This window comes from Crocodylus porosus, unplaced genomic scaffold (assembly GCF_001723895.1).
Source record: "Crocodylus porosus isolate Cpor-Errol unplaced genomic scaffold, CroPor_comp1, whole genome shotgun sequence".
NCBI lineage: Eukaryota > Metazoa > Chordata > Crocodylia > Crocodylidae > Crocodylus > Crocodylus porosus.
The window spans coordinates 3,440,033-3,461,291 of record NW_017728923.1 but is presented as its reverse complement, the minus strand read 5'-3'; the positions used below and the strand labels follow the sequence as shown (position 1 = coordinate 3,461,291).

General features: G+C 54.4%; 2 protein-coding genes across 2 annotated transcripts; one reads left to right on the top strand and one right to left on the bottom strand.

The window, feature by feature from the left end:
• The first annotated feature begins 1,038 nt into the window (after positions 1-1,038).
• WFIKKN1 (WAP, follistatin/kazal, immunoglobulin, kunitz and netrin domain containing 1) lies at positions 1,039-6,270 on the top strand. Its single transcript, XM_019539962.1, has 2 exons — positions 1,039-1,853; positions 4,389-6,270. The coding sequence occupies exons 1-2, from the start codon at positions 1,608-1,610 to the stop codon at positions 5,880-5,882; spliced, it is 1,740 nt and encodes a 579-aa protein (XP_019395507.1). The 5' UTR covers positions 1,039-1,607; the 3' UTR covers positions 5,883-6,270.
• Positions 6,271-10,405: 4,135 nt separating this feature from the next.
• On the bottom strand, positions 10,406-21,148 carry METTL26 (methyltransferase like 26). Its single transcript, XM_019539963.1, has 6 exons — positions 21,106-21,148; positions 15,155-15,314; positions 14,075-14,134; positions 12,994-13,061; positions 11,223-11,301; positions 10,406-10,549 (listed from the first exon to the last, which is right to left on the bottom strand). Exons 2-6 carry the CDS (start codon positions 15,209-15,211, stop codon positions 10,502-10,504), a joined length of 312 nt encoding a protein of 103 aa, XP_019395508.1. The 5' UTR covers positions 15,212-15,314; positions 21,106-21,148; the 3' UTR covers positions 10,406-10,501.
• Between the last annotated feature and the right edge of the window lie 111 nt (positions 21,149-21,259).

Genomic DNA, 21,259 nt, shown 5'->3' with positions numbered 1-21,259 from the left:
TTATTCCAGTGGGGCTAAAACCACTGGCCTCTCTGAGCCCTGAGCAGGGAGACTGGTGGGTGGACACACAAGGCGAGCTGCCTGGGGGAACCCCAGTCCCAATGACACCCCGGGTGTGCATGGCCTGCAAAGCAACACTACCTTTTCCAAGTGTTGCTGGGGAGGCTGGGCCCATGTGTGTGCCATGTGGACACTGATAGGAGCCAGCCTTTTGTTCCCAGAGCTCAAGCTTGCAAAGAGTTATGCCCCGGTAACATGGCAGGGGTCTGTCTCCACTGGCTCCCAGGACTGCAGCTTTCACTAGAGCCCCCTGGGATCTCTTTGAGTGGGCTTGGGATTAGCAGCATAACAACAAGCTGCAACCTCTGGAAGCGGGATATTTTGTGATGTTTTACTTCCCTGGCCCTGTCAGTACCAAAGTGCAGAGCTGCTTTCCCTGCCCTTCTGCCCCTGACTACAGTGTCTTCTCTCGGGATCTGGTGGCACCAGTGGATGCTGGGCTCTGTACTCAGCAGGAAAGGAGGGAGCAAGAGCACTGGTCTGACACCCAGTGCCCCACGACACTGGAGGTCACCTCCTCACACCTGAGCGCTGCCCTGGCCAAGTTCTCACCCTGTGCATATTGCTGCAGGCGCTCCCAGGTGCGCCCTGGCCCTGAACCCTCCCTGGAGCCATTTCCAACAACGAGCTGGCCAGTGCAAAGGAAGCAGGGACAACAGAGCAGCAACACTGCAGGCACCTGGTACAAGGTCTGGGCTTGCCTATGTGCTACAGGGCCTGGCTTGGTCAATCCCCTCCAGATGGACAGAGTGCTCTGGCCATTTTCTCATCCCAAAAGAATTTGCTCCCTGGGCTGGGCTTTTTCCCTCCTTTCTCTCTCTCTTTGGAGGCTCCACACATTCTGCCTTTGATCTTCTCCCACTGTTTGCCCAGTCGATCAGCTCAGACGGGGTTAGAGTCTGAGGTCAGTGGCTTTTCCATTCCAAACACCCAGACACATCAGTGCGAGGGAGGGGATTCAGATTACAAGCTTCCCTCCCTCCTCGCCCACCCCCACCCCACAGACAGACACACATGCACACCCCAGACCAGCTTTCCGGCTCCGCGGGCTCTGAGTCAGTTTATTTGTGTTGTCTGTTGATACTCTGCAGCTTAACAAGCCCAAGAGGGTTAAGGGCGCGTTGAAAGCCGTGGCTGCAAAGCCAAAGCCCCCCTGAGCCTGGGATTTAGAAAGCTCCTTGGCAAACCAACTGGATGAAGTTGGATGGCACTTGGGAACCACATGGACTGATTCGTTCCCAGAAAGGGGGGGATGTAAGGCCCCCACCTGGAACTGCTCAGGCTGGGATCTCTTTGGACTCCTGCGCTGGGAGATGATCAGCACAGAGCACTGTAGGCTGCTGCCAGCAGAGAGCGAGGCATGAAACGGAGCCCGGCATCAGGCGTCGTGCCTGTGGGTAACATGCCCGCTGAGTACTGGGCACACTAGAGCGGGAACTCGAGAGCACTGCACGTGATCACCTGGCTCAGTGAATGTGAGTGTTTCTGCGTGAGAAGGAGCACACCCAGCGGAGAGCCCTCCTGGCCTGAGAGCCAGGGGCAGACCAATGCCCCTCTGGAGTTTCGGAGGCCGGGGGCTGAAGAGGAAAAAAGGGAAGCGGAAGCTCGCGGGGGCAAGCCAGCCAGACCCCATGCTGGCGGTACTTGTCTTGGCTCTCCTGTCTGTCCTGGCAGAGGGGGCCAGCCTCCAGCCAATCAGAATGAGCCACCTGGGGGTATGCCCCAACCAGCTGAACCCCAACCTGTGGGTGGATGCCCAGAGCACCTGCGAGCGGGAGTGCCACACGGACCAGGTGAGCCCTGCCCTCCTCCCCAGAGGGGCTGGGCCTAGTGCATGCAGGGCCCCATAGAGAGGCCCTGGCAGAGGGGGCACTGCAGCCACCCTCTGAGGAAAGGCCAAGTGGGGGGTGGTTTATTCTTCATTGCTTACTATCCTACCCTAACTGCATTAGCACAAGCCCTGTGGGAGGGGGGTGAGGATGGGCAGGGGTTGGCCTGAAGGCTTGGGCAACTCCCCCACCTGCAGTCCTGGCACCCAGGCTTTCCAGGGATGTCCTGCCTAGAGTTGAGGTGCCAGGCCTGATCCTGCAGGACTCCCACATGCCTGTGCCCACTTGCTCCTGGGCACAATGATGGGCAGCTGCATGTGCAGGGGCTTGTGGGGTGGGGCCGGGTGCTGCTCTATTTCCATGTGCGCCCCTGTCCCCCCAGGGAGCTGCTCTGTGCGCTGACTCCAGGAGGAGATTGCAGTCCCCTCGGCCATTGGGGCTGCTGGCCAGTTTCACTTTCAAGCACCGTTGAGCAGCATTGAGAGGGATGCTAAGTGTCTGACTGAAACACGTGTGCCTGGGAGTAAGCTATATTAACGTAGGCCTTATAGTGAGGCTAGCAAATGTGGGCTTGTGACAGAGATGTTGAATAGCCCAGCGGCAGCTACTTACTGATCAGACTGGAGCAGAAGGGCTAAGTGCATGGGATGGAGGCAGGAGGCTGGACCCAGGGGCTTGGTCCCAGAGGTTCCCTGCACAGCCTCACCGGCACCCGGGGAATGTGGAAATGCATTCAACGGGGAGGAAATGACAGTCACTTCTGGCCTTGAACTGGCATTGGGTTTGCATCGTGTGGTGGCAAGCAGAAGTGCAGTGCACCTTGATTCCCAGCACACAGCCCTTTGCTTAGGTCTGCAGGAGAGAAACAGGGGGCTGCACTAGACAGAGCACTAGTTTGGATGTCAGGAGCTCAGCCAGGATCTGTGACCAGGGGCCAGCCATGTGCCCCTCCCACCTTTGTCTGTGTAGCATTCAGGCAGTCATGGGCAGAGACCCTCTCCTTGTAGCCTTGCACAATGGAGCCTCACTCTAGCTTGGGGTTTCCACATGCTGCTGTACTGTGTCTAAAGAATGGTGTCAGTAGGCAGACATAGAAGAGAGCCCAGCCCCCCCCAGTTCCTTCCCTTGCTGCCTCTGCAATAATGGATCTTCCAGTTCCATGTCAGATCAAAGCCCCATCCCTGCATCCTTCATGTCCAGCCTCTCTTGCACATCACCAGGGAGGGGAACAAGCTGCCTTCCCCTCACAGGGGTGCATCACAGCCCACCCCAGCATGGGGGTGCCTCAAGAACCAGCTGCAATACCTGGGGGAATGCTGAGAGCCAGCTCTGGCCCCTGCTTGTCTCTGAAACGAGGGGAAGTCACACTCCCTGACAGACTGCCAGCATCACAGTCCCTTCCAAGACATAGCTGTGCTTCTCCAGGTTCCTGAGCAATAGTGACTGCAGGGAGGTGTTTCATATCAAAGTGTTTCTGTGTCCATTCCAGAGCTCCCCCAGTCCCACCTAGCTCAAGAGCGTTCAAAGGGGCATTGCCATTTCTCCCCCATGCTGTCCCTATCTGGAGCAACTCAGGTTTGTCTGGTACAGACCCCACGTCCCCATGAAGCCTGGCTTCACTGAACCTGCAGGTCTCATGCTCCTGCAGCCTAGTCCTGTGACAGGGGCTGTTGGCTCCTTGAGCAGGGAAAAGCAGCTGTATACCAGTGACACATGAATCCCCAGGAAGACAAGGCATAAGTGACTGAGAGCTAGGCATCAAGGGTGATTCCCAACTCTGCCACTGGCTCCTTGTGCAGGCCTTGGCTTCCCTCCCCATGTATAAATCGAGAGAGTGGTGGGACATACGCCATGGAGCTGTTCCTGTTGTAACATGAGCCTGGAGCCGTGGGTGGGAAGGGCAGCGGCTCTATTCATCAAGACTATTATTAGCACCCTTAAATCACTTCACAGAGCATGACCTCCTGACTTCTTGCTCTGAATTGCATACCTCTTCTCAGTATGTCTCAGGATTTGTCATTAAAGCCTGTGGGCTGAGCAAGGCAGGGCCAGGCCCTGCTGCTCCTGCAGAACTGCTAGGCACTAAGTGGCACTCTACCTTCTGAGTCCACCTGGCTGGACAGCTGACCTGTGTGGGGGAGGCAGGGCCATATCCCTAGCAGCAATGTTCCTGCAGGGGGCCTCCCCAAGAAAGGAGGGATGTTAGCTACTGCGTCCTGCCCCAAGGCCATTATTCTGTATCCTGAGGCTCCTCTGTAGTGTTTCATGGCTGTGGGGTTTTCCTGACTTAACCCATGCTTCAGTGTTTCTGTGTGCTGTTAAAAGATGTCATGCTCCACCTCAGAGGGAGCTGTATTCCAGAAGCAGGTGGAAGTGACTCGTAAGTAGGCCGTGGAAGTGCCCTGGGGTAACAGCGGGGTGCTGGCAGCAGGGGGATGCCAGCACGCAATGGCTCTAATGCTGCTGCTGTTCCCCCGCTTCTCCCCTCTCGCCCCCCAGGACTGTGAAGGCTTTGAGAAGTGCTGCACCAATGTCTGCGGGTTGCGGAGCTGTGTGGCAGCCCGCTATGCTGACGGGAGCCTCTCCTCCCTGGAGCTGGCACAGGAGGCCACATGTGAGAGCTTTGTGTGCACCCAGCAGGGCTCAGACTGCGACATCTGGGACGGGCAGCCCATCTGCAAGTGCAAGGATCGCTGTGAGAAGGAGCCCAATTTCACTTGTGCCTCAGATGGGCTCACCTACTACAACAAGTGCTACATGGATGCTGAGGCCTGTATCCGGGGCATCAGCCTCACCGTGGTGCCTTGCAAGTACATCTTCACTTGGCCCAACACCAGCCCAGTGCCCCTAGAGACCACAGCCCGGCCCACCCCCGGGGCTGCTGCCGAGGTACCCATCCCACCTGCCCTCTACAACAACCCCTTCCACCAGTCGGTCTACGTGGGTGGCACTGTCAGCTTCCACTGTGATGTGAGCGGCAGGCCCCGGCCAGACATCACCTGGGAGAAGCAGAGTGACCACCAGGAGAACTTCATCATGCGGCCTGACCAGATGTATGGCAACGTGGTAGTCACCAACATCGGCCAATTGGTCATCTACAATGCTCAGTATGAGGATGCTGGCATCTACACCTGCACAGCCAGGAACTCCGCTGGGCTGCTCCGTGCCGACTTTCCCCTCTCTGTCATCAAGAGGGAGCACTCCAGTGGGGAGCCTCGCACCCCCAGCACCCAGCAATTCCCCAACACCGAGTGCCTGAAGGAGCCGGACAAGCAGGACTGCGAGGCCCGGCAGGTGCGCTGGCACTTTGACCCCAAGAAGGGCTCCTGCATCACTTTCCGCTATGGTGGCTGTGGTGCCAACCAGAACCACTTTGAGACCTACGAGGAGTGTCGCTCAGCCTGCGTGAGCAGCGCCATCAACATGTGTCTGCTCCCCATGGTGCAGGGCCCCTGCAAAAACTGGGAAGCTCGTTGGGCCTACAACCACCTCATGAAGCAGTGCCACTCCTTTGTCTATGGTGGCTGTGAGGGCAATGACAACAACTTTGAGAGCAAGGAGAGCTGCGAGGATGTCTGCCCCTTCCCAAAGACCCTCCAGTGCAAGGCCTGCCGCCTGAAGAGCAAGATGGTGCTGAGCCTCTGCCGCAGTGACTTTGCCATCGTAGGCCGCCTCATGGAGATCATTGAGGACCAGGACTCTGGCATCGCCCGCTTCGCCCTGGAGGATGTCCTCAAGGATGAGAAGATGGGCCTCAAGTTCTTCAACATCAAGTACCTGGAAGTGACCTTGACTGACATGGACTGGAGTTGCCCTTGCCCCAACATGACCACAGAGGACGGGCCCCTCATCATCATGGGAGAGGTTCATGATGGCATGGCTGTGCTGGACCCCAACAGCTATGTCCGGGCTGCCAATGACAAACGAGTGAAGAAGATCTATGAGTTGATCGAGAAGAAAACTTGTGAGCTGCTTAACAGGTTCCAGGACTAGCCTAGCAGTGTTCCTCAGCAGGTGCAGCCAGGGGGGCACCTCTGTACAGGCATCCAGCCAAATAGACAACCCAGCCTTCATCTCTCCAAGTAGCGAGTTACGAGCCAGCCCTGGGATCATGGAGTGAACTCTGGTTAGCTGCCTGTTTCCAGCATCCCAAGCCCCTCAGAGTGGTCTATCCCAAACCCAGAGACCTCAGGCCACCATGATGGACCAGTAGTTTATTTTGTAATGTTTGGTTGGTTGGGTTGGGTTTTTTTGTTCCCACTTTGTTCCATGGTGATGATGAGCTCAGTAACTACCCGTGTCTGACTGTAATTTATGTGTCCGTATGTCTTGTCCATGTAACTTGCCAAGTCCTGACTCTGAATAAAAAATATTATCCTTATGAAGCTATCTCCCCTCCTCATAGCCATGTATTAGCCCCAGGGCTCTGACCCTTCCCAATAGGCACTGTGCCTGTATGCAGAGGATGAGATCTGGTTCATCACAAGGAATGGGCCCCTACTCATCTGCAGTAGGAAGATTCAGGCCCAGAGCATGGGAGGCAAAATCATCCCCAGCAGAGCTCCCCTGATAGCAGTGGAGAGAAACCTACCCTTGATGGATTTGCCAACAACATGGCTCCCACAGCCCAGCTGGTAGTTTGGGGTGACAGGGATGTATCGTCCGGACAAACCCAGTCATCGGAGCATTATTCTCTTGCTCCCTTGCTTTAGCCATGATGCTCGCAGGACATTTAGGTGTCTAACTCCCCTTAAAATCCATGCAGGGAAATCAATGGGTGTTAGACACTAAGTCCCTTGGGGGAGCAGGGTCTTTACCCCTCAGACTGCTAGCACTGACCAGGCAGGGGGGGCTGGGGTGTCTATTAGCTGGTGTCATGCTCCATTTGCTGCGTGGGGTCCGACAGGCTTGTCCATCCTTTCCCTGATGCTCTAGTCCCCCGGTAATAAAGAAGGCAGCTCCTGTGGGAACCTTGCTCAGCTTTGGGTGTGATGGTCCCCTCCTGGACAAGAAACACCAGGGCTGCAAATGCACTCAGCTCTTGTTCGAGGCTCCCTGGTGCTGTCCTACCACAGCAGAACCCATGCAAGGGCTGGCCATGCTCTAACTCCTATAAACTAAGTTTGCTGCTCTAATGTATGCACAGGGCAGCTCAGTTTAGTGGCTGCTACATTCATGGACAGCCCATTCATGGACAGCTGTCTAGCCAGGCACTGTGCTCATCCACATAGCTTCATACATAGCATAGCTCCTGGCTGGGTGGGTCCAGAAGCCCTTGTCTGCACTGCAGAACATTTCCTGGGGCAGCTTCCTAACGTGTTGCAAGGGCCCCAGCAAGAGGAAACCCCTTGTCTCCTACCTGTGGATGTTGCTTTGGAAGCAATGTTTCTGGGAAGGCTCTCCTCGAACTTTTCATGAGGAAGAGCAAGTAACCAGGCTTTAGTGAGTAACAGACTGAGCTACAAAGGGTGTTATAGAGAGAACAGCCTGGAGGCAGCTGCCTTGCAGTCAGGAGGACTGAGTGGGGGAGAAGAGTGAAAGGGAGGCAGCTCCTATAATTTGTGGGCCTCAGATTTCTGCTTCACTGCATGGGAGAAACTGGCTTTTGCAGCTACCAATTTCAGCAGCATGAGATGTGCTGACAAGGTGGGACAGCAGATGCAGATCAGTAATCCATTCCCCCTGCGCTGTTCCCAACTGAAATGTGCTAGATCCCAAACCTGTACTGCCAGCAGAGGCAAACAGCCCCTGCCTCTTCTGTCACCCCAGGGCACTGGGCAATGCCAGCCTGGAGGTACAACTTGTTTGGGGTAGGAAGCTGTAGGGACTGCAGGGCTGGCCTGACCCAGCCTGCTTGTGACAAAGACACCAAGGCCATAAAGCGAAAACCAGACAGGATTTTATTTGGAGAATGGCCAGAAATAAGACTATGAACAGGGCTCTTGTGGCAGCAACAGGTTTTGTCACAAGAGGCTTCTGAGGGACACTGTGCAGACACCAGTGATCCCATATGGTACGTTCCCAGGAGCAGGATCCTGAGCAGGGATGCGACAGCCCCAGGTCCCCCAGCAGGGCACGGCCAGAGTCTGAAATAAAGCCTAGGTTTCCTGAGTCCCCAGTGGTCTGTTCAATGCACCACTGTGCCTTCATCAGCCTTCCTTGGTTATTTTGTTAAAAGGAGGCCCCTCTCCGGCTACAGCTAGAGCAGAGGATAAGCTTCCTTCCATCAGTGGGACTAGGCCTCCTTCCTCTAGGGCTGAGAGGAGGCCTAGCTACTGTGGCCTCTGCTGACACTACCCAAGATGGGCTTAGTGAGGGTCAGTGCTGTGGACCTGTGGCTGCTGGCTACTCTGACCTTTATCAGAGAGGGCTTGGCACGGCACAAGATACTTGCCCCCTCCCCTGCCAGAGCCTCAAAGTACTGGCTCCTGCTTGGGGACTCAGGACCAGAAAACCATGAGTCATCTGCAGGCTGGGCTAAAGCAAAGCTGAGACTGGGCTGGAGGGGGCAGAGAGGAGCAGAGGTGGACGGACAGAACGCCACCCCCCATCCCTTCCTGCTGGCAGCACCTCCACCCCATGTCGGTATATATATATATATTTGCATATATTTCTGAGGAACTACAGGCCTCTCACTCCCTCATACGCACATGGCTGCCAGGAGAAAGAGGCCTGGCCTGGGCTAATGGAGACCCTTGGTCAGTGCAAAACACTATCCTTACACTGAGGTTTTGAGTATCGCACAAGCCCCACGGGCCTCCTGGCAACCCAGGGTCAAAGCTCAGCATTTGGGCTGGGCAAACACCACACACCAGTCAGCTCAGGAAGAAACCAGCAACAGGCATGTATCTACTGGGCCAAAGGCCAGGTCCCCTTGAGAGGGCATGAGCACAGCAGCGTACATCTTTCCACAGGGCTATCTCCTCAGCAATCAACCAGCCCTCTTTTGGGCTGAAGCCCATTGCAATGCTCCAGCTCAACCACTGGAGGGAACCATCACCCCGGACCGTCTTTCTGCAGCTGCTGGATGTTGCTTTTTCAAGGGAGCAGAGCCGCAATTTCCAAAAGTGCCCAGTGTTTTGGGACCATGAGTCCCTTGGGCACCTAATGGGACTGGTGCTCCTACTGCACCCGCATGGCTGAAACTCCTGCCCCTATTTTTCAGCCCCAATTTGGATAAACACTTCATCAATGTGACAGGATATTGTTTCTACATTAAAACAACCACTTTCCCCACTGGAAACAAGGTCTTTTTCTTTGATGCCTGTTTGCGAGCTGTGGGCTGCCTACACGCTGCCTTGGGGGTAGGGCTGTTCAGAGGTCCCAGTTCTCCCCCCACCAACAGGGATGTCCTCTGAAGAGTTGCTGCCCCCTGGTGGGGAGATTCAGACCAGCACACCAGCCTGCCGAGTGCATTTCAATCCGTTCAGTACTAGGAGCCATGGGCCAGTGTTTGGAAGGGGGGTGCCCGCTGCCAGGCATGTCAACGTGCTGCCTTAGCTCCTAAGGAGAAAAGGCTGGAATACTAAAACTTGGGATGTTTAACCTCCACTGGGTCCCTACCTAAGTGGTTCAATCTTCTAGGGCAGCGGTTGTCAACCGAGGGTATGTGTATGTATACCACTGGGGTACTTGAGAAAACCCTAGGAGCGGGAGTTTTCAGCCTTTTTGGATCAGTTCACCCCCAGTGGCCAGATGGGGGGTAGGCAGGGGAGGGGGGACTGCCCTGTGCGAGCTTCCCTCACGTCTGGCATCTAGATGGGTGGGTGGCACCTGCGCAGTAGCACAGGATGGTATGTGGTGGTGCTCCATTTCCCTTGCCCGCACGTACCCCCTAGGGCATTCTCGCGTACTACCGGTTGACAACCCCTGCCCTAGGGTGTACGCAGGGTGGGCAGGGACAAAGCAATGCCATGCACCATCCTGCGCTGCCTGCCAGACGCGGGGAAAGCTTGCACACAGCAGCGGCCACCACTCCATGTTCAGCTGTGCACCCATTCCCCCCAGCTCTGCATTTGGCCGCCAGGGGTACGCTGGCTCCAAAAGGTTGAAAACCCCTGTTCTAGGGAGCCACAGCCATGAAGCCCACTGTACCTTCAGCAGAGAAACTGGCCCTTAGGGGAAGGCAGGCGCAGGCAGAACTAAAGAACTATAAAGAAAAGGAGGCTTGTGGGAGCTCTGAAATGGTCAGTGGAGAGGGCTGAGGCTGGGCTAGGCCTACCTCAGGGCTGGGAGGTGACCCAAACCAGGTGGTTTGCTCTTCTTTGGACCCATCAACCCTTAGGGCTCGACTATGGGCAGCTGCATTAAGGGTGTGAAACATAGCTCACCAGGGCAGAAGCAAGGGGAGCAGGCAAGCATGCAATAGAGAGCCTGCCTGAATGGTCCCATCCCCAAAGGGCTTCCAGAACCGACAGCAGGGGGTCAGTAATGCCCATACTCCCCACACAGCAGTCCTGCTGCCAAGTTTTCAGCTGGGGGTTGCCCCTACAGAAACTCTACCAGCACCCTGGGGACACCACAACAAGCCACACAGAGCATCACAGGCACTGACACGCAGTTGATTCCAGGTAAGCAGAAGGCAGTTCTGGAGCAAAGCCTGGGACAGGGGGTCACTGCTTGCGGAAGATAAGACACTTGTTGTTCACTGGCATGTCCACCTAGAAGCACAAAGCCAGGGTCAGAGGACTGCAGCTGCACTGAGAGGAGCTACTGAGAGAACTGGTGTCCCAGGCAGGCCCAGAGCTGAAAGCACCATTGTGGCTTGGATGGTTTGGAGCCAGCATCTCTGGTTGGAGGGAAGGGGAGAAAGGGAGTTCCCCACGACTTCAGCTCAGGTTGTGTTGCAGGGAGCTTGTATTAACTCTAGCCCTGCCTCTCCCACAACCACCAAATTTTAGGCCTCTAAAGATGTCATGAGAGCAGAGAAGAGGAAGGTCTTCTCCATTTACCCATAGAGGTACCAGAAAGAAGACAGGCTCAGACTCCTGCTGGGGAGAGAGAGTGATGCTTCCCCCAGAGGCAGGGACCGAGATGTAGAGCAGGGCACTGAAAGGCACGTTGCCTGGGGGTGGTGGTGATGAGCAGAGCAGGCATCTCTACTTGCCATCCCATTGACCTGGAGGGGCTGGGAACTGCCTTAGAGCCTCCACACCCCTCCCTACTGCACACCCTGCTATATCTCATCCCAGGGTCTAACCCCAGCCCAGGATGAGCTCTGGCAAGGAGACACCCATGCACTCAGTGAAGAGGTGGGGTCACCACCTCCCTGAGAGACCCCAGACTCTGTGGGTGGGCCTAGGGCAGGGAGGGAATCCAGTGCAGAGTATGTACCGTTGTCTCCAGGCACATCCCATTGGCCTCAGCCAACTGTTGCAGCCAAGCTGTGTCCCGAAGACCCCAGGCCGGGTTCCTGCCAGGGAAAGAAACCAGATATGTCATTCCTGCCTTGGCAAGGAAGTGGTTCAGTCCAGCCTCTCACCACAGGGGATTTTCCAGGAAGCTGAGGGCTGGATCTCCTGGCTCCAGGAACAGCCTCTCCCCCACAGTGTTTCTCCAAAGAATCTGCAGCTCCCCTCAGGAGCTCCTGCCTGGGGGCTCTCAAGGCTGAGGCGGCTGGGTGGTGGTTGGGCAAGGGGAACCATGGGTAATGCACTATGGCAAGATGTGACTCATCCCTGAATTCAGGGGACAAGTGGCCATGAGGATGCCTCAAAGCAAGCAGGTGTCACTTCAGATGCATGACAGGGGACCTGAAGAGTCCTGCCCCATAAATCTAGGGCTTCTATGGAGCTGGCTGTCCCTAGATAAGTGGTTCTCAACCAGAGTGCCACAAAACCCCCTCAGGGATGCTGTGATGTAGCAGGAAGTGATGTGGCTTCAGCAACCAGGTAAAACTGTCCCACGCACGCGCTCCTGCTGCACTAGAGTTCTGTGACCAGCCTAAAGCAGCCAGGAGCTGCCTCAGGCCCTTCCTGCTCCAGCCCCTGCCATTCTCCTTCCAGAAACAGAGGCACCTAGGGCAGTTCCACCCACATGCCTGTTTCTGGGAGGAGTGTGGAGGAAAAGCTGCAAAGCAAGAGGCAGCTCCTGCCTGCTTTATGCCGATTTGTAGGTTGTAAGGCCGGAAGGGACCTTGGAAGATCAAGCAGGAAAGACAACTGGGGGTCAGATGACTCCAGCAAAGTGACTGTCCAGTCTCCTCTTGAAGATTTCCAGGGTAGGTGATTGCACCACCTCTGGAGGGAGCTTATTCCACAGTCTGAACACCCTGACTGTCAAGTTTTTCCTAATGTTGAGCCTAAATTGATCTTCCAGAAGTTTGTGGTCATTACTCCTGGTTTTCCCCTCGGGTGCCCTGGTGAACAGTTGTTCACTGAGCCCTTGATGTACTCCCCTAGTGTAGCAATAAGCTGATACCAGGTCCCCTCTCAGCCTTCTTTTCCTCAGGCTGAAGAGTCCCAGTTCCCTTAGCCTTTCTGTGATCATATGGGTGGCTCTTCTTTGGACTCTCTCAAGCTTGTCCATGTCCTTGTTAAAGTGCGGTGCTCAGACCTGGACTCCAGCTGCAGTCTCACCAGTGCTGAGTAAAGCGGAAAAATCACCTCCTTGCTTTTGCTGGAGATGCAGTGATTGATGCATGCCAGAGTGCTGTAGCCTGCAGGGCAAATAACATCACACTGCCGGCTCATATTCATAGTGTGGTCTACCCTCAGGTTCCTTTCATTTTTGGTGCTAGTCAGGTCAATCACAAGAGCTCTAATGCAGCAGGAAGTGCATGGGGCAGTTTCACCTGGAGGCAGCAGTACCTGGTTAAGAAGCATCAAATAAGTTGAGGCAGCAACAACAGTGGTTTTCACCTGGAGTGCTACCACATTCAAGACAAGTGGCATGGACACACTCTGGGAGAAGTGTAGTGCCTTCACCGTGCTGGGCCCTCTCTCCCCTCTCAGCCCAGGCAACAGGGGCCTAGATCCTTGCAGACACCCACTGGGTTGGCCCTAATTCAGCACCAGCAAACACCTCCTCTCATTGCACAGTGGGAACTGCCAGGTCTAACTGTTTGCCTCCTGCTCCCACCCCAGCCCCAGCCCCAGCCCCCTACCTCTGCCTCAGAGCATGATCGAAGTCCACGTTGCTCTGTGGGCTGATCTGCCCATTGATGGCATAGGGCTGAGGGACACAAAGAAGGGACTCATTAGAAACTGGCCTCATTGTGGGCACCTCAAGCACCTGCAAGCCACAGACTGGGTGTGATCAGACGTGAACCCACACCCCCAAACACCAGAAGGGAAGAAGTCAGAGAATAAAGATAAAATAGGTTAATGCTCTCTTCCTCACAGACCCTAGTAGACAGGCAGAACCCGTCTTGAGACCATGCAGTCCTAAACTACGAGTCCTTAGATCTTTCTGCGCAGATGCTGCCCAAGGAGGAGCCTGAGAGAGGACTTCCCACCCCTTGGCCTTCTGCCTCCTCAGACCAGGCAACCCCTTCCACACAGGACTAATGAGACATCCAGCAAAGTCACCAGTCAGAACCGGATTCACCAATTACCCACTGCTCAGGCCAAGCTGGGAATGGTGGGGCTAAGCTCTGAATATGTATGTAAAGAGTTTGGGGCAGGATGTCCCTCCCCCAGGGAGTAAGGCTACACTTGGAGTTGAACCCTGGGCCAGCCAAGTCTTGGACCTCAAGTCCTCATATCTCTCAGCAATGTGACCCTCAGAGCCACCCAGACCACCACTCATGGTGTGAGTAGAGCAAAGAATCTCCCTTCTTCCCCCCAGCAGTATATCATGAGCAATCTCCAGGGATGTAACATGCTTTTGCCATCAGGTGGCACATCCAAGAGCAAGCCCAGAATTTACTGTCTCCAACGATGCCACGTGCTCTGGCTTCCAGTGCCGGCCAGTTGTGGTTCCAAACCCTGGTTCCCTGGGGCAGAGATGCAGCATTAGCAGCCGTGCTCTCAACCAGCAGGGAGCTCCAGTGAAAGGGACCACTCACACCTCACGACCACCAGAGCCACTCCACTCCTCACTACCTCAGGATAATCTCCCCTTCCCTCCCTGGGTCTCAGTGAGGGGGTAGCCACAACTGCACAAAGCAATGCAGCCCCAGCCTGATAGCAGGCTGAGGGCACCCAGTCCAGTAAGTTGTGCCCAGCCTGGGAGCAATCACTTACCCCATAGGTGAACAGCACTCCCTGGGGCTTCAGCACCTTCCCTGCTCCTTTGAACAAGCCCTGAGAAAACAGACAGGCACAATACATGGCACAGAGCAGGGACAAGGGACTTGGGCCTACGAGACATTCCTCATAGCCAGGACCCTTCCAAGCCTGTTTCCGGGGCTCCACGGTTATTGATGTTCCTTTCATTCCCCACCCTTTCCCTCATCTCTGGGGGCTGAATGAGCCAGTCCAGCTGAGGTACTCCCGGCTTCACGCCCTGCTTGGAAGACAAGAGGATTTCCAGCCACATTTCTGACATGCATCATGCACCCCATAAAAACCCATTTGTAGCCATATAAAAGCATGCAAACAATTTGGGGGGGGGGGTGCTGGGGTGGGAGGAAGAGGATTTCAGCATCAGCAAGGTAACGGGGACTCAGAATCAGTCCAACTTCTAGTCATCCTGGTCTACACTGGGATCCTGCACATACCCCTGTGAGACTGCAAGAAACTTATTCAATAGGGAAGAGAGCCCAAATACCACCCCTACCCAAGGATGGGTTTAGAGCTCAACTATGGGATGGGGAGTCAGGACCTTAAGCAGGCCACTTCAGATGTCACCTGCCTCAGTTTTCCCATCTCTCCAAAGGGAATAGCAATACAGATGTGTCCCAAAGGAGCATGTCAGACTGCACTTATTAACATCTAGGAAGTGCTTCGTGATCAAATAATGAAGAGTGCCGCAGGAGAGTCAACACACTCAGCACCCATTGCCATAACAACTGTTAAGAGCAACAGCTGCTTGTGAGCATCTTTTCACTACTTTGTTTTGATGACAATCCCCACAACAGCAACGCAGCACCATGCCACCAACCTGTTGCTACTAACAGGGATCAGCTGTAGGAGGTCTATACTCAGGGGAACTATGCACCTACACCCACTACATGGCACCACTGATTTGTGTAGTCTGGGTTACCGGACTGCCCGCAGAAGACCAGGGAAGTGGGGTATGTGCCCAGCTCCAAGGGGCTCAGCCTGTGGCCAGGGAGTTTCCAGAGCCCCAGGTGAGGGGTTAGGGCTGGGACAGCCTCTCACCTCAGTGCAAATCGCTGGTGTGATGTGGATCATATTGATGTTGACGATGATATCCATTGAGCCAGGCCTCACGCCCCATGCCTCCCAGCTCTGAGATGCATCCAGGTGAATTGGCGGCAGCACATTTGAGAGCTTCTCTTCTGCAATGTATGCAGAGATACTGCCAAGGGAGAAAGGAGATGGTTCATGCTGAGGGACATGCCACATCCCCATCCACAGTGGGGCTGGAAGAACCAGTACAGACAGATCCTAACCACAGACAACCCCCAGCACCAGCCATTCCTCATCCAGCCCTGGGGGATTCCAACCCAAGACAGCCGCCATTCACATGCCCCAGCTCCCCACTGTGCTCAGCGCTGTACCTACAGAAGAGAGCATTTCCAGAGAAACAGCCAGAAGACAGAATGTTCATTCAACCAGTCTACAGCCTGGCATTACTCCCAATAGTGCCAACAGGACTGGGATTGGGCCACAAGGCAGCAGGGGTGACAGGTAGTCTCACCACAGAGCTAACACCTGTAACAAGGACCAGTGAACCAAGGCACCAGAAACCACCTCATTTCACTCACTCACAGGGCCCACAGGGCTTTGAAATGCAAGGCCTGTCTCTCCAGGACCCAGCTATAGCATTTCATGTTCATGGCTTCTTCATCTAGCATGTTACTGTGACCATCACCATCACATAGAATCATGTCCCACTCACACACTGAACAGCTCTGGTTTAAACACACAGAGAACATGGCCTCCCTGGTCCCCACCACAGAGGAGAAAGGTACATTTGATCTCCAGGGCCCACTCAGCCCCAGGTTTCCTGCACTGAGGAGAACAGCTGTGGCACTGGGGTCTGTGCTGGGAATTGCTCTCCTCCAGAGGAATTTAGGGCAGGACTTTCAAAAGCCCTAAGTGCTTGCCTAACTGTTCCCTCTGAAGTCAGAACAGAGTCAAATCCAACCTCAATGCTCCCACCCTAAGCCCTCTCCCCTGGCCACCCTGCAGTGCAGCTCAGTGAAGAGAAACTGTGGAGGGGGCACACTGGTGTACAGCAAAGTGGAGGCCAAAGGCCTTGTCCCAGGTCACAAAGGGAGCCTGTGGCAGTGCTACAAACCTACCCAGCTCTCCCAAGTCCCAGGCCAGACACTTAGCACCAGGACCTTCCTCCCATAGGAGGTTCTGGCTTCCTCAGCCCCACCCAAGAGCTATTCAGTGCTTTAAAATCTGTGAAATCTTTACTCCACGGCAGATGGGTTGAGTAGGACAGCAGGGGGACACATTTAATAAATAAAAGCAAAGAAACCTGCCAAGCTGATCAAGTCTATAGAACCTGTGAGATGCCATGTACAGCCCCTAACCACAGAGCTACCAGCTCGGGTGGGCACATATGGGAAGAACAATGAGGCTCAGCAACATCAAGAAGACTCCATGCACCAGACTCGTAGGATGCTAATGCCCTATTGCTTTGAACCACCTGTCATTATGTCACACCTGTGGTGGGCCAGTAGGGGGTGCTCCTGCATTGAGCCGCCCACCTCCCTGTACCTGACCACCTTCCAGGCTCTGAGTGCCTCCCTAGGGGCGCCTCGCGTCTGGCTGACCCCCTTCCTGGAGTGCACTCGCTAGCCCAGGGGTAACGCAGCTGCCACCACCCTGAGAAGGGACTGACTCGGCCCTATGTCCTTGGGGAAACACAGGCCTATAGTCCTATAGGTACTCGACCCAGTACAGGCACTTGGGGCACTTCCCCAAGTCAGGGGCCAAAAAGGAAAGTCTCCCTTAGTTCGTGGACCTAAGGGGTTTTTTTTTAGGCATAATTTAGACCCACCCCTCAATAAGTCTCCTACACTAGTCACAAAGGAGAACTTTATTGATTACAGGGGTAGGGTGCAAATAGGGTACAAGATTGAGAATATCATAAAAATCCTAAACATCAAACAGTCTGGCTAAGGTAACCTTCTGATCACGCATCTGAGTTACTGCCAGCTAGATAGCTAATCAAGTAGCTTACTCATAGGCATCATCCAGAGGCTGGTGGAGATTCCCTCTGGAGGCAGGCCGTTCCTGGCTCATGAGTTATGGGGGAGAGAGCCAGTTTCGGATGGTAAAGCTCCTCTCTAAGTCTGAGTCCCCAGCATGGCTGCTGCCCCCTCCTCCTGGGCAGTCTTAACTTATATAGCCCGTGACCTCATTCACCTGGTCCAGTGGAGGCCAGCTCTGGTTGGCTGTTGGCCAACCAATTTGAAATACATCACCAGTTGCTGGGCAGACTCTAGCCCACCAGGTAGCAGCCCCTCACCCAGGTAGCTGATACCAGTCACTAGGCAGGGGGAGCAGGTTTCCCCCCTCCCTCAGGAATGCAGCCAGCTCAGGTTACCCAAAGAGATAGGGTAAAGCTGCATCTCCTCTGCTGGGCCTATGCTAATCAAACTGTCACAGCACAGAGATTTTGGGGAGAAACAAAGGTGGCTTCCTGCCACAACACCCACGTGGGCCCATTCAGCCATGGGCCCATAACAGCTATGCATTTCACACCCTTGGTGTCAGTACAAGCAGACACCCAAGAGGGAGGTGAATTACAGCCCATCCATCTCCATCCATAGCTGTGAGGCACAGATAAGCAGAGCCCAAATACCTCCATCCTGTGAGTTATACAGAGGCAGGTCTGTGCGGGAGAAGCTGGGATCTCATGCATCCCACCCCAGGCACAGGCCTGGCAGCCACAGGACCACACTGCTGAAGCAGAACAGGCCAGACCCAGCACGGCTGCTCAGATCTTACTCTCAGTCCAATGTTGAGTCCAAGAAGGCTGGGTTGGCTCACACACACGGTGCTGTCTATGCCTTTCACAGGGCAACCAGTCAAGCACAGACAGCAGCTGCAAACATCTAGGGTACTTTTACACCTGCTCTGAGGTTGGGGAGGGCAGTGCTCTAATTAGGCCAGCTCCAAAAATTACTCTAATTAAAGCGCTGCTGTGTCTCTTGTATCAGCATCCCCATGCTTAAAAATGACAGCAGGAGCGTTTGAACTAAAGCTCATTCAACAAGCTTTAGTTGAAGGGCCCCACTACCATTTTTAAGCACAGGGATGCTGATACATAAGACACAAGAGATTGCTGGAGTGTAGCAACCGCCAAGCTCCAACAGACTCAATTAATCAAGTCTGCTCCAACACACTTGAATTCAAGTGCATTGAAGCAGCCTCTGTGCTTGTGCATAGGCACCACTAGATGTGCAGGTGTGTGTGAGCATGCAGGAATGGGGATGCAGAGAGCAGAGCAACTCTGCCAGAGCAGCCATAAGGATTTCATTGTAACCTGGGTCTGACAGACTCTACCTGTCAATCAAGTGCTAGGCATGTCTGAGTTGGCGCATCTACTTAATGCAATGCAATAAACTCCAGTGCATATCACATCAGGGTTTATTGTTCCTGGGACTGCAGTGCATTGAGCTGGATCAGAGCAGTGCGGAGTTGCTTGGACCCAGCTCAACATACTGCAGAGGGGCTGGCTGGGTCACAAGGTGCCCCATCCTGCTGTATCCATGTCTACACATCCACTGCTGAAGTAAAACTACTTGTATTTGTTTGTATTTTAAAGGATTTGTATTTAGAAGTACTACCTGCTGAAAAGTTTATTAGTTTACTCCAGTCTAATAGCCCTGCACATGTGGATGATAAGGCCTTTACTGAGTGATAAGTCTACTCTGCAGTAAATGCCTCATACAGATGCAATGTGCCACTGTCTGGCAGTGAGGCAAGAATTTGAAACAATTCTTGGACACTGTAAAAGTAACAAGCTCCATGCCCTGGGCTTTAGCTGGGGGACTTGGAAACTCACACCCATTGCAGGAAGGAGGTGCAAGCTGGGATGGTAAGGATCTATATCACTCTGAGAAGAAAATGCTGTTGATAATATATACCAGTGTTCATTAAAGGAGAAACCCAAGATGCATGTCTCTCCCTAGAACTGTCCTTTCTCTATGGTGATTCTCAACCACAGTGCTGCCAGATCCTTTGAAGAGTGTCAAACCTCCAGTGCAATCCAAAGAGGAGAAAGACGGATTGGTGGGAAAAGCTGTTGAAAGTGAGCTTGTATTTCAGAGGGGAGCTCTCAGAGCCTCCCTACTATTGTACAACTGTCACACCCCTACCAGAGTCTTCTGCTTCCAGCTGGGGCCTCCTGACACTGCTCCCATACAGAACACCATGCAGCTCTCCCACAAGTCTCTCCACCTATTAATTACAAAGAGCTTTACCAAGGTCTGTATCATCACCCCTGTTTTACAGATGGGGAAACTGAGGCAGAGACCAAGCCGCCCAAGCTCATTGAGCAGACCAGGAGTAAAGCCAAAGAAGAACCTCCAATTTCACTAAATCTCAGTCCAGGGACTAAACCACTATTAGACCGCACTGTCCCCCTACGACGCAAGGGTGGGGGATACTGGATGTTCATCCTCTATATTCTTTCCAGGTCAAAGGAGGAGGGGACTGTCCTGGAACTTGGGTTTGGATACCCCAGGGAGGACCTATCCCAGAATGGAGGTCAAATCATCTATGAGAGGCATCAGGGAGTTAGAGGAGGGGTTCTCAATCCCCAGGCCATGGCAGGTAGGCTGCTAGACCAGAAGTGGCTGCAGACCAGCAAAGTGTGGCCCCCCCAGAGCTGGGTGGAGACACCGCAGCTCCTCCTGCAGGGCCCACAGTAGCCCAGGGTTTGGCCCACCCCCCTGCCAGGGGGGTGGGTGTATCCTTACCTGTCTTCCAGCCAGAAATTCTGGCCGCGGTCGGCTGTGACTGCTGGGCTGTGGTTTGCCAGGCCGCAGCCACTTCCAGGCTGCAGTTTGCTGGGCCACGGCAAAAAAACTTTGGGAATCCCTGAGTTAGAGAATACTAGCTCTTCTTCCAGCAAGTTGGATCTCCAGTCATTTCAGGGCAGCAGCAGGTCAGAAACCCCAGCAGTGCTGATCCTGGCCAGCTGAAGACACAGGAGTGTAGGATGGGGAGGGGCATCCTGGGCAGTCAAATACAGTCCCTATGTTCACAGGCAATCAGGTGACACAGGAACCCCCCAGATCACCACGGCAAACCTCTACCCCCGCTACAATGAAGACTATCCAAACTGCCCCGTGACATGACACGACACAGGTAAAAGGAGGAGAGACAAGGGCAGTGCCCACGTCCTGCCACTGCAACAACAGAGAAATAGTAGCTTAGCATGCATTTGGAAGACCCCAGGAAAAGGGTCATGCCCCACAATATAGAGGAAGGCAACCACCCCCACACATCTTGTTGCAAGCTGGGGAAAACTAAGACCAACAGAACAGCAACTACAGACACCACCTTCCCCTGTTGGATGGGCCCACACAGCCTGCCTTTGCATGCCCCACGGCTATTGCAGTCCTAACAAGCACAGCTCTCAGGAGTTTCTCCATCATACAGAAGCTGGGAACCTCTCTGCTTCAAAGGACCCTATGGGCAGCACAGCACTGACACCTGACTCTGGCTGCAAAGAGTTGTTCATTAAAAAGGGAGGATACATCACTCAGAGCTGGCACGATCAGAACCTGCCTAATGGCGTCTACTGTTTGCCCAAGACATACTGCAACACAATAAATAGCCTCTATAACAAAGGGGAGGGGGCACAGATTCACAGATATTAGGGGCTGGAAGGGACCCCTGAGATCATTGGGTCCAGCCCCCCTGCACTAGGGCAGGAAAGGCTGACATGATGTGCTACCTGCAACAAGGTTGCTACCTGCCTCTCTCCCACCGTGGGCCAAAGGGGACGAGCCACAAGGAAACGCAAAGGCCTGCCCCTCCGCAGTGAGGAGGAAGCTACAGCCCTCGTTTTGAACACAGGACACTTCAAACCAACCTGCAAACACCAGAAAATGCCCGGTTCCCCGGTTGACAGGTGGGAAAACTGAAGCTAACTTTGAAAAAAAAGAGAGATTGACCTTAACTTTGTGAGCAAAGATTTTGGATGCCCAAGCTAGGATTGCTGGAAGGAGGCGGGGGGTGGGGAGGGCAGCGAGTCCCGAGCTACGCGGGAGCCAGCGGCAGCGCCCGAGCGGACGCGGGGCGGCAGCACACGGGGCAGCGGAGCTCCCG

What these genes read in the sequence shown, in the direction of transcription:
- WFIKKN1 (XM_019539962.1), top strand. Translation starts at nt 1,608, where the DNA reads ATGCCCCTCTGGAGTTTCGGAGGCCGGGGGCTGAAGAGGAAAAAAGGG. An exon ending in GGGAGTGCCACACGGACCAG is followed by an intron (nt 1,854 to 4,388) that starts GTGAGCCCTGCC and finishes CTCGCCCCCCAG; the next exon opens with GACTGTGAAGGCTTTGAGAA.
- METTL26 (XM_019539963.1), bottom strand. Translation starts at nt 15,211, where the DNA reads ATGGATATCATCGTCAACATCAATATGATCCACATCACACCAGCGATT. An exon ending in GATCATGCTCTGAGGCAGAG is followed by an intron (nt 11,302 to 12,993) that starts GTAGGGGGCTGG and finishes TTTCCCTGGCAG; the next exon opens with GAACCCGGCCTGGGGTCTTC. An exon ending in GGATGTGCCTGGAGACAACG is followed by an intron (nt 10,550 to 11,222) that starts GTACATACTCTG and finishes TTGTGCTTCTAG; the next exon opens with GTGGACATGCCAGTGAACAA.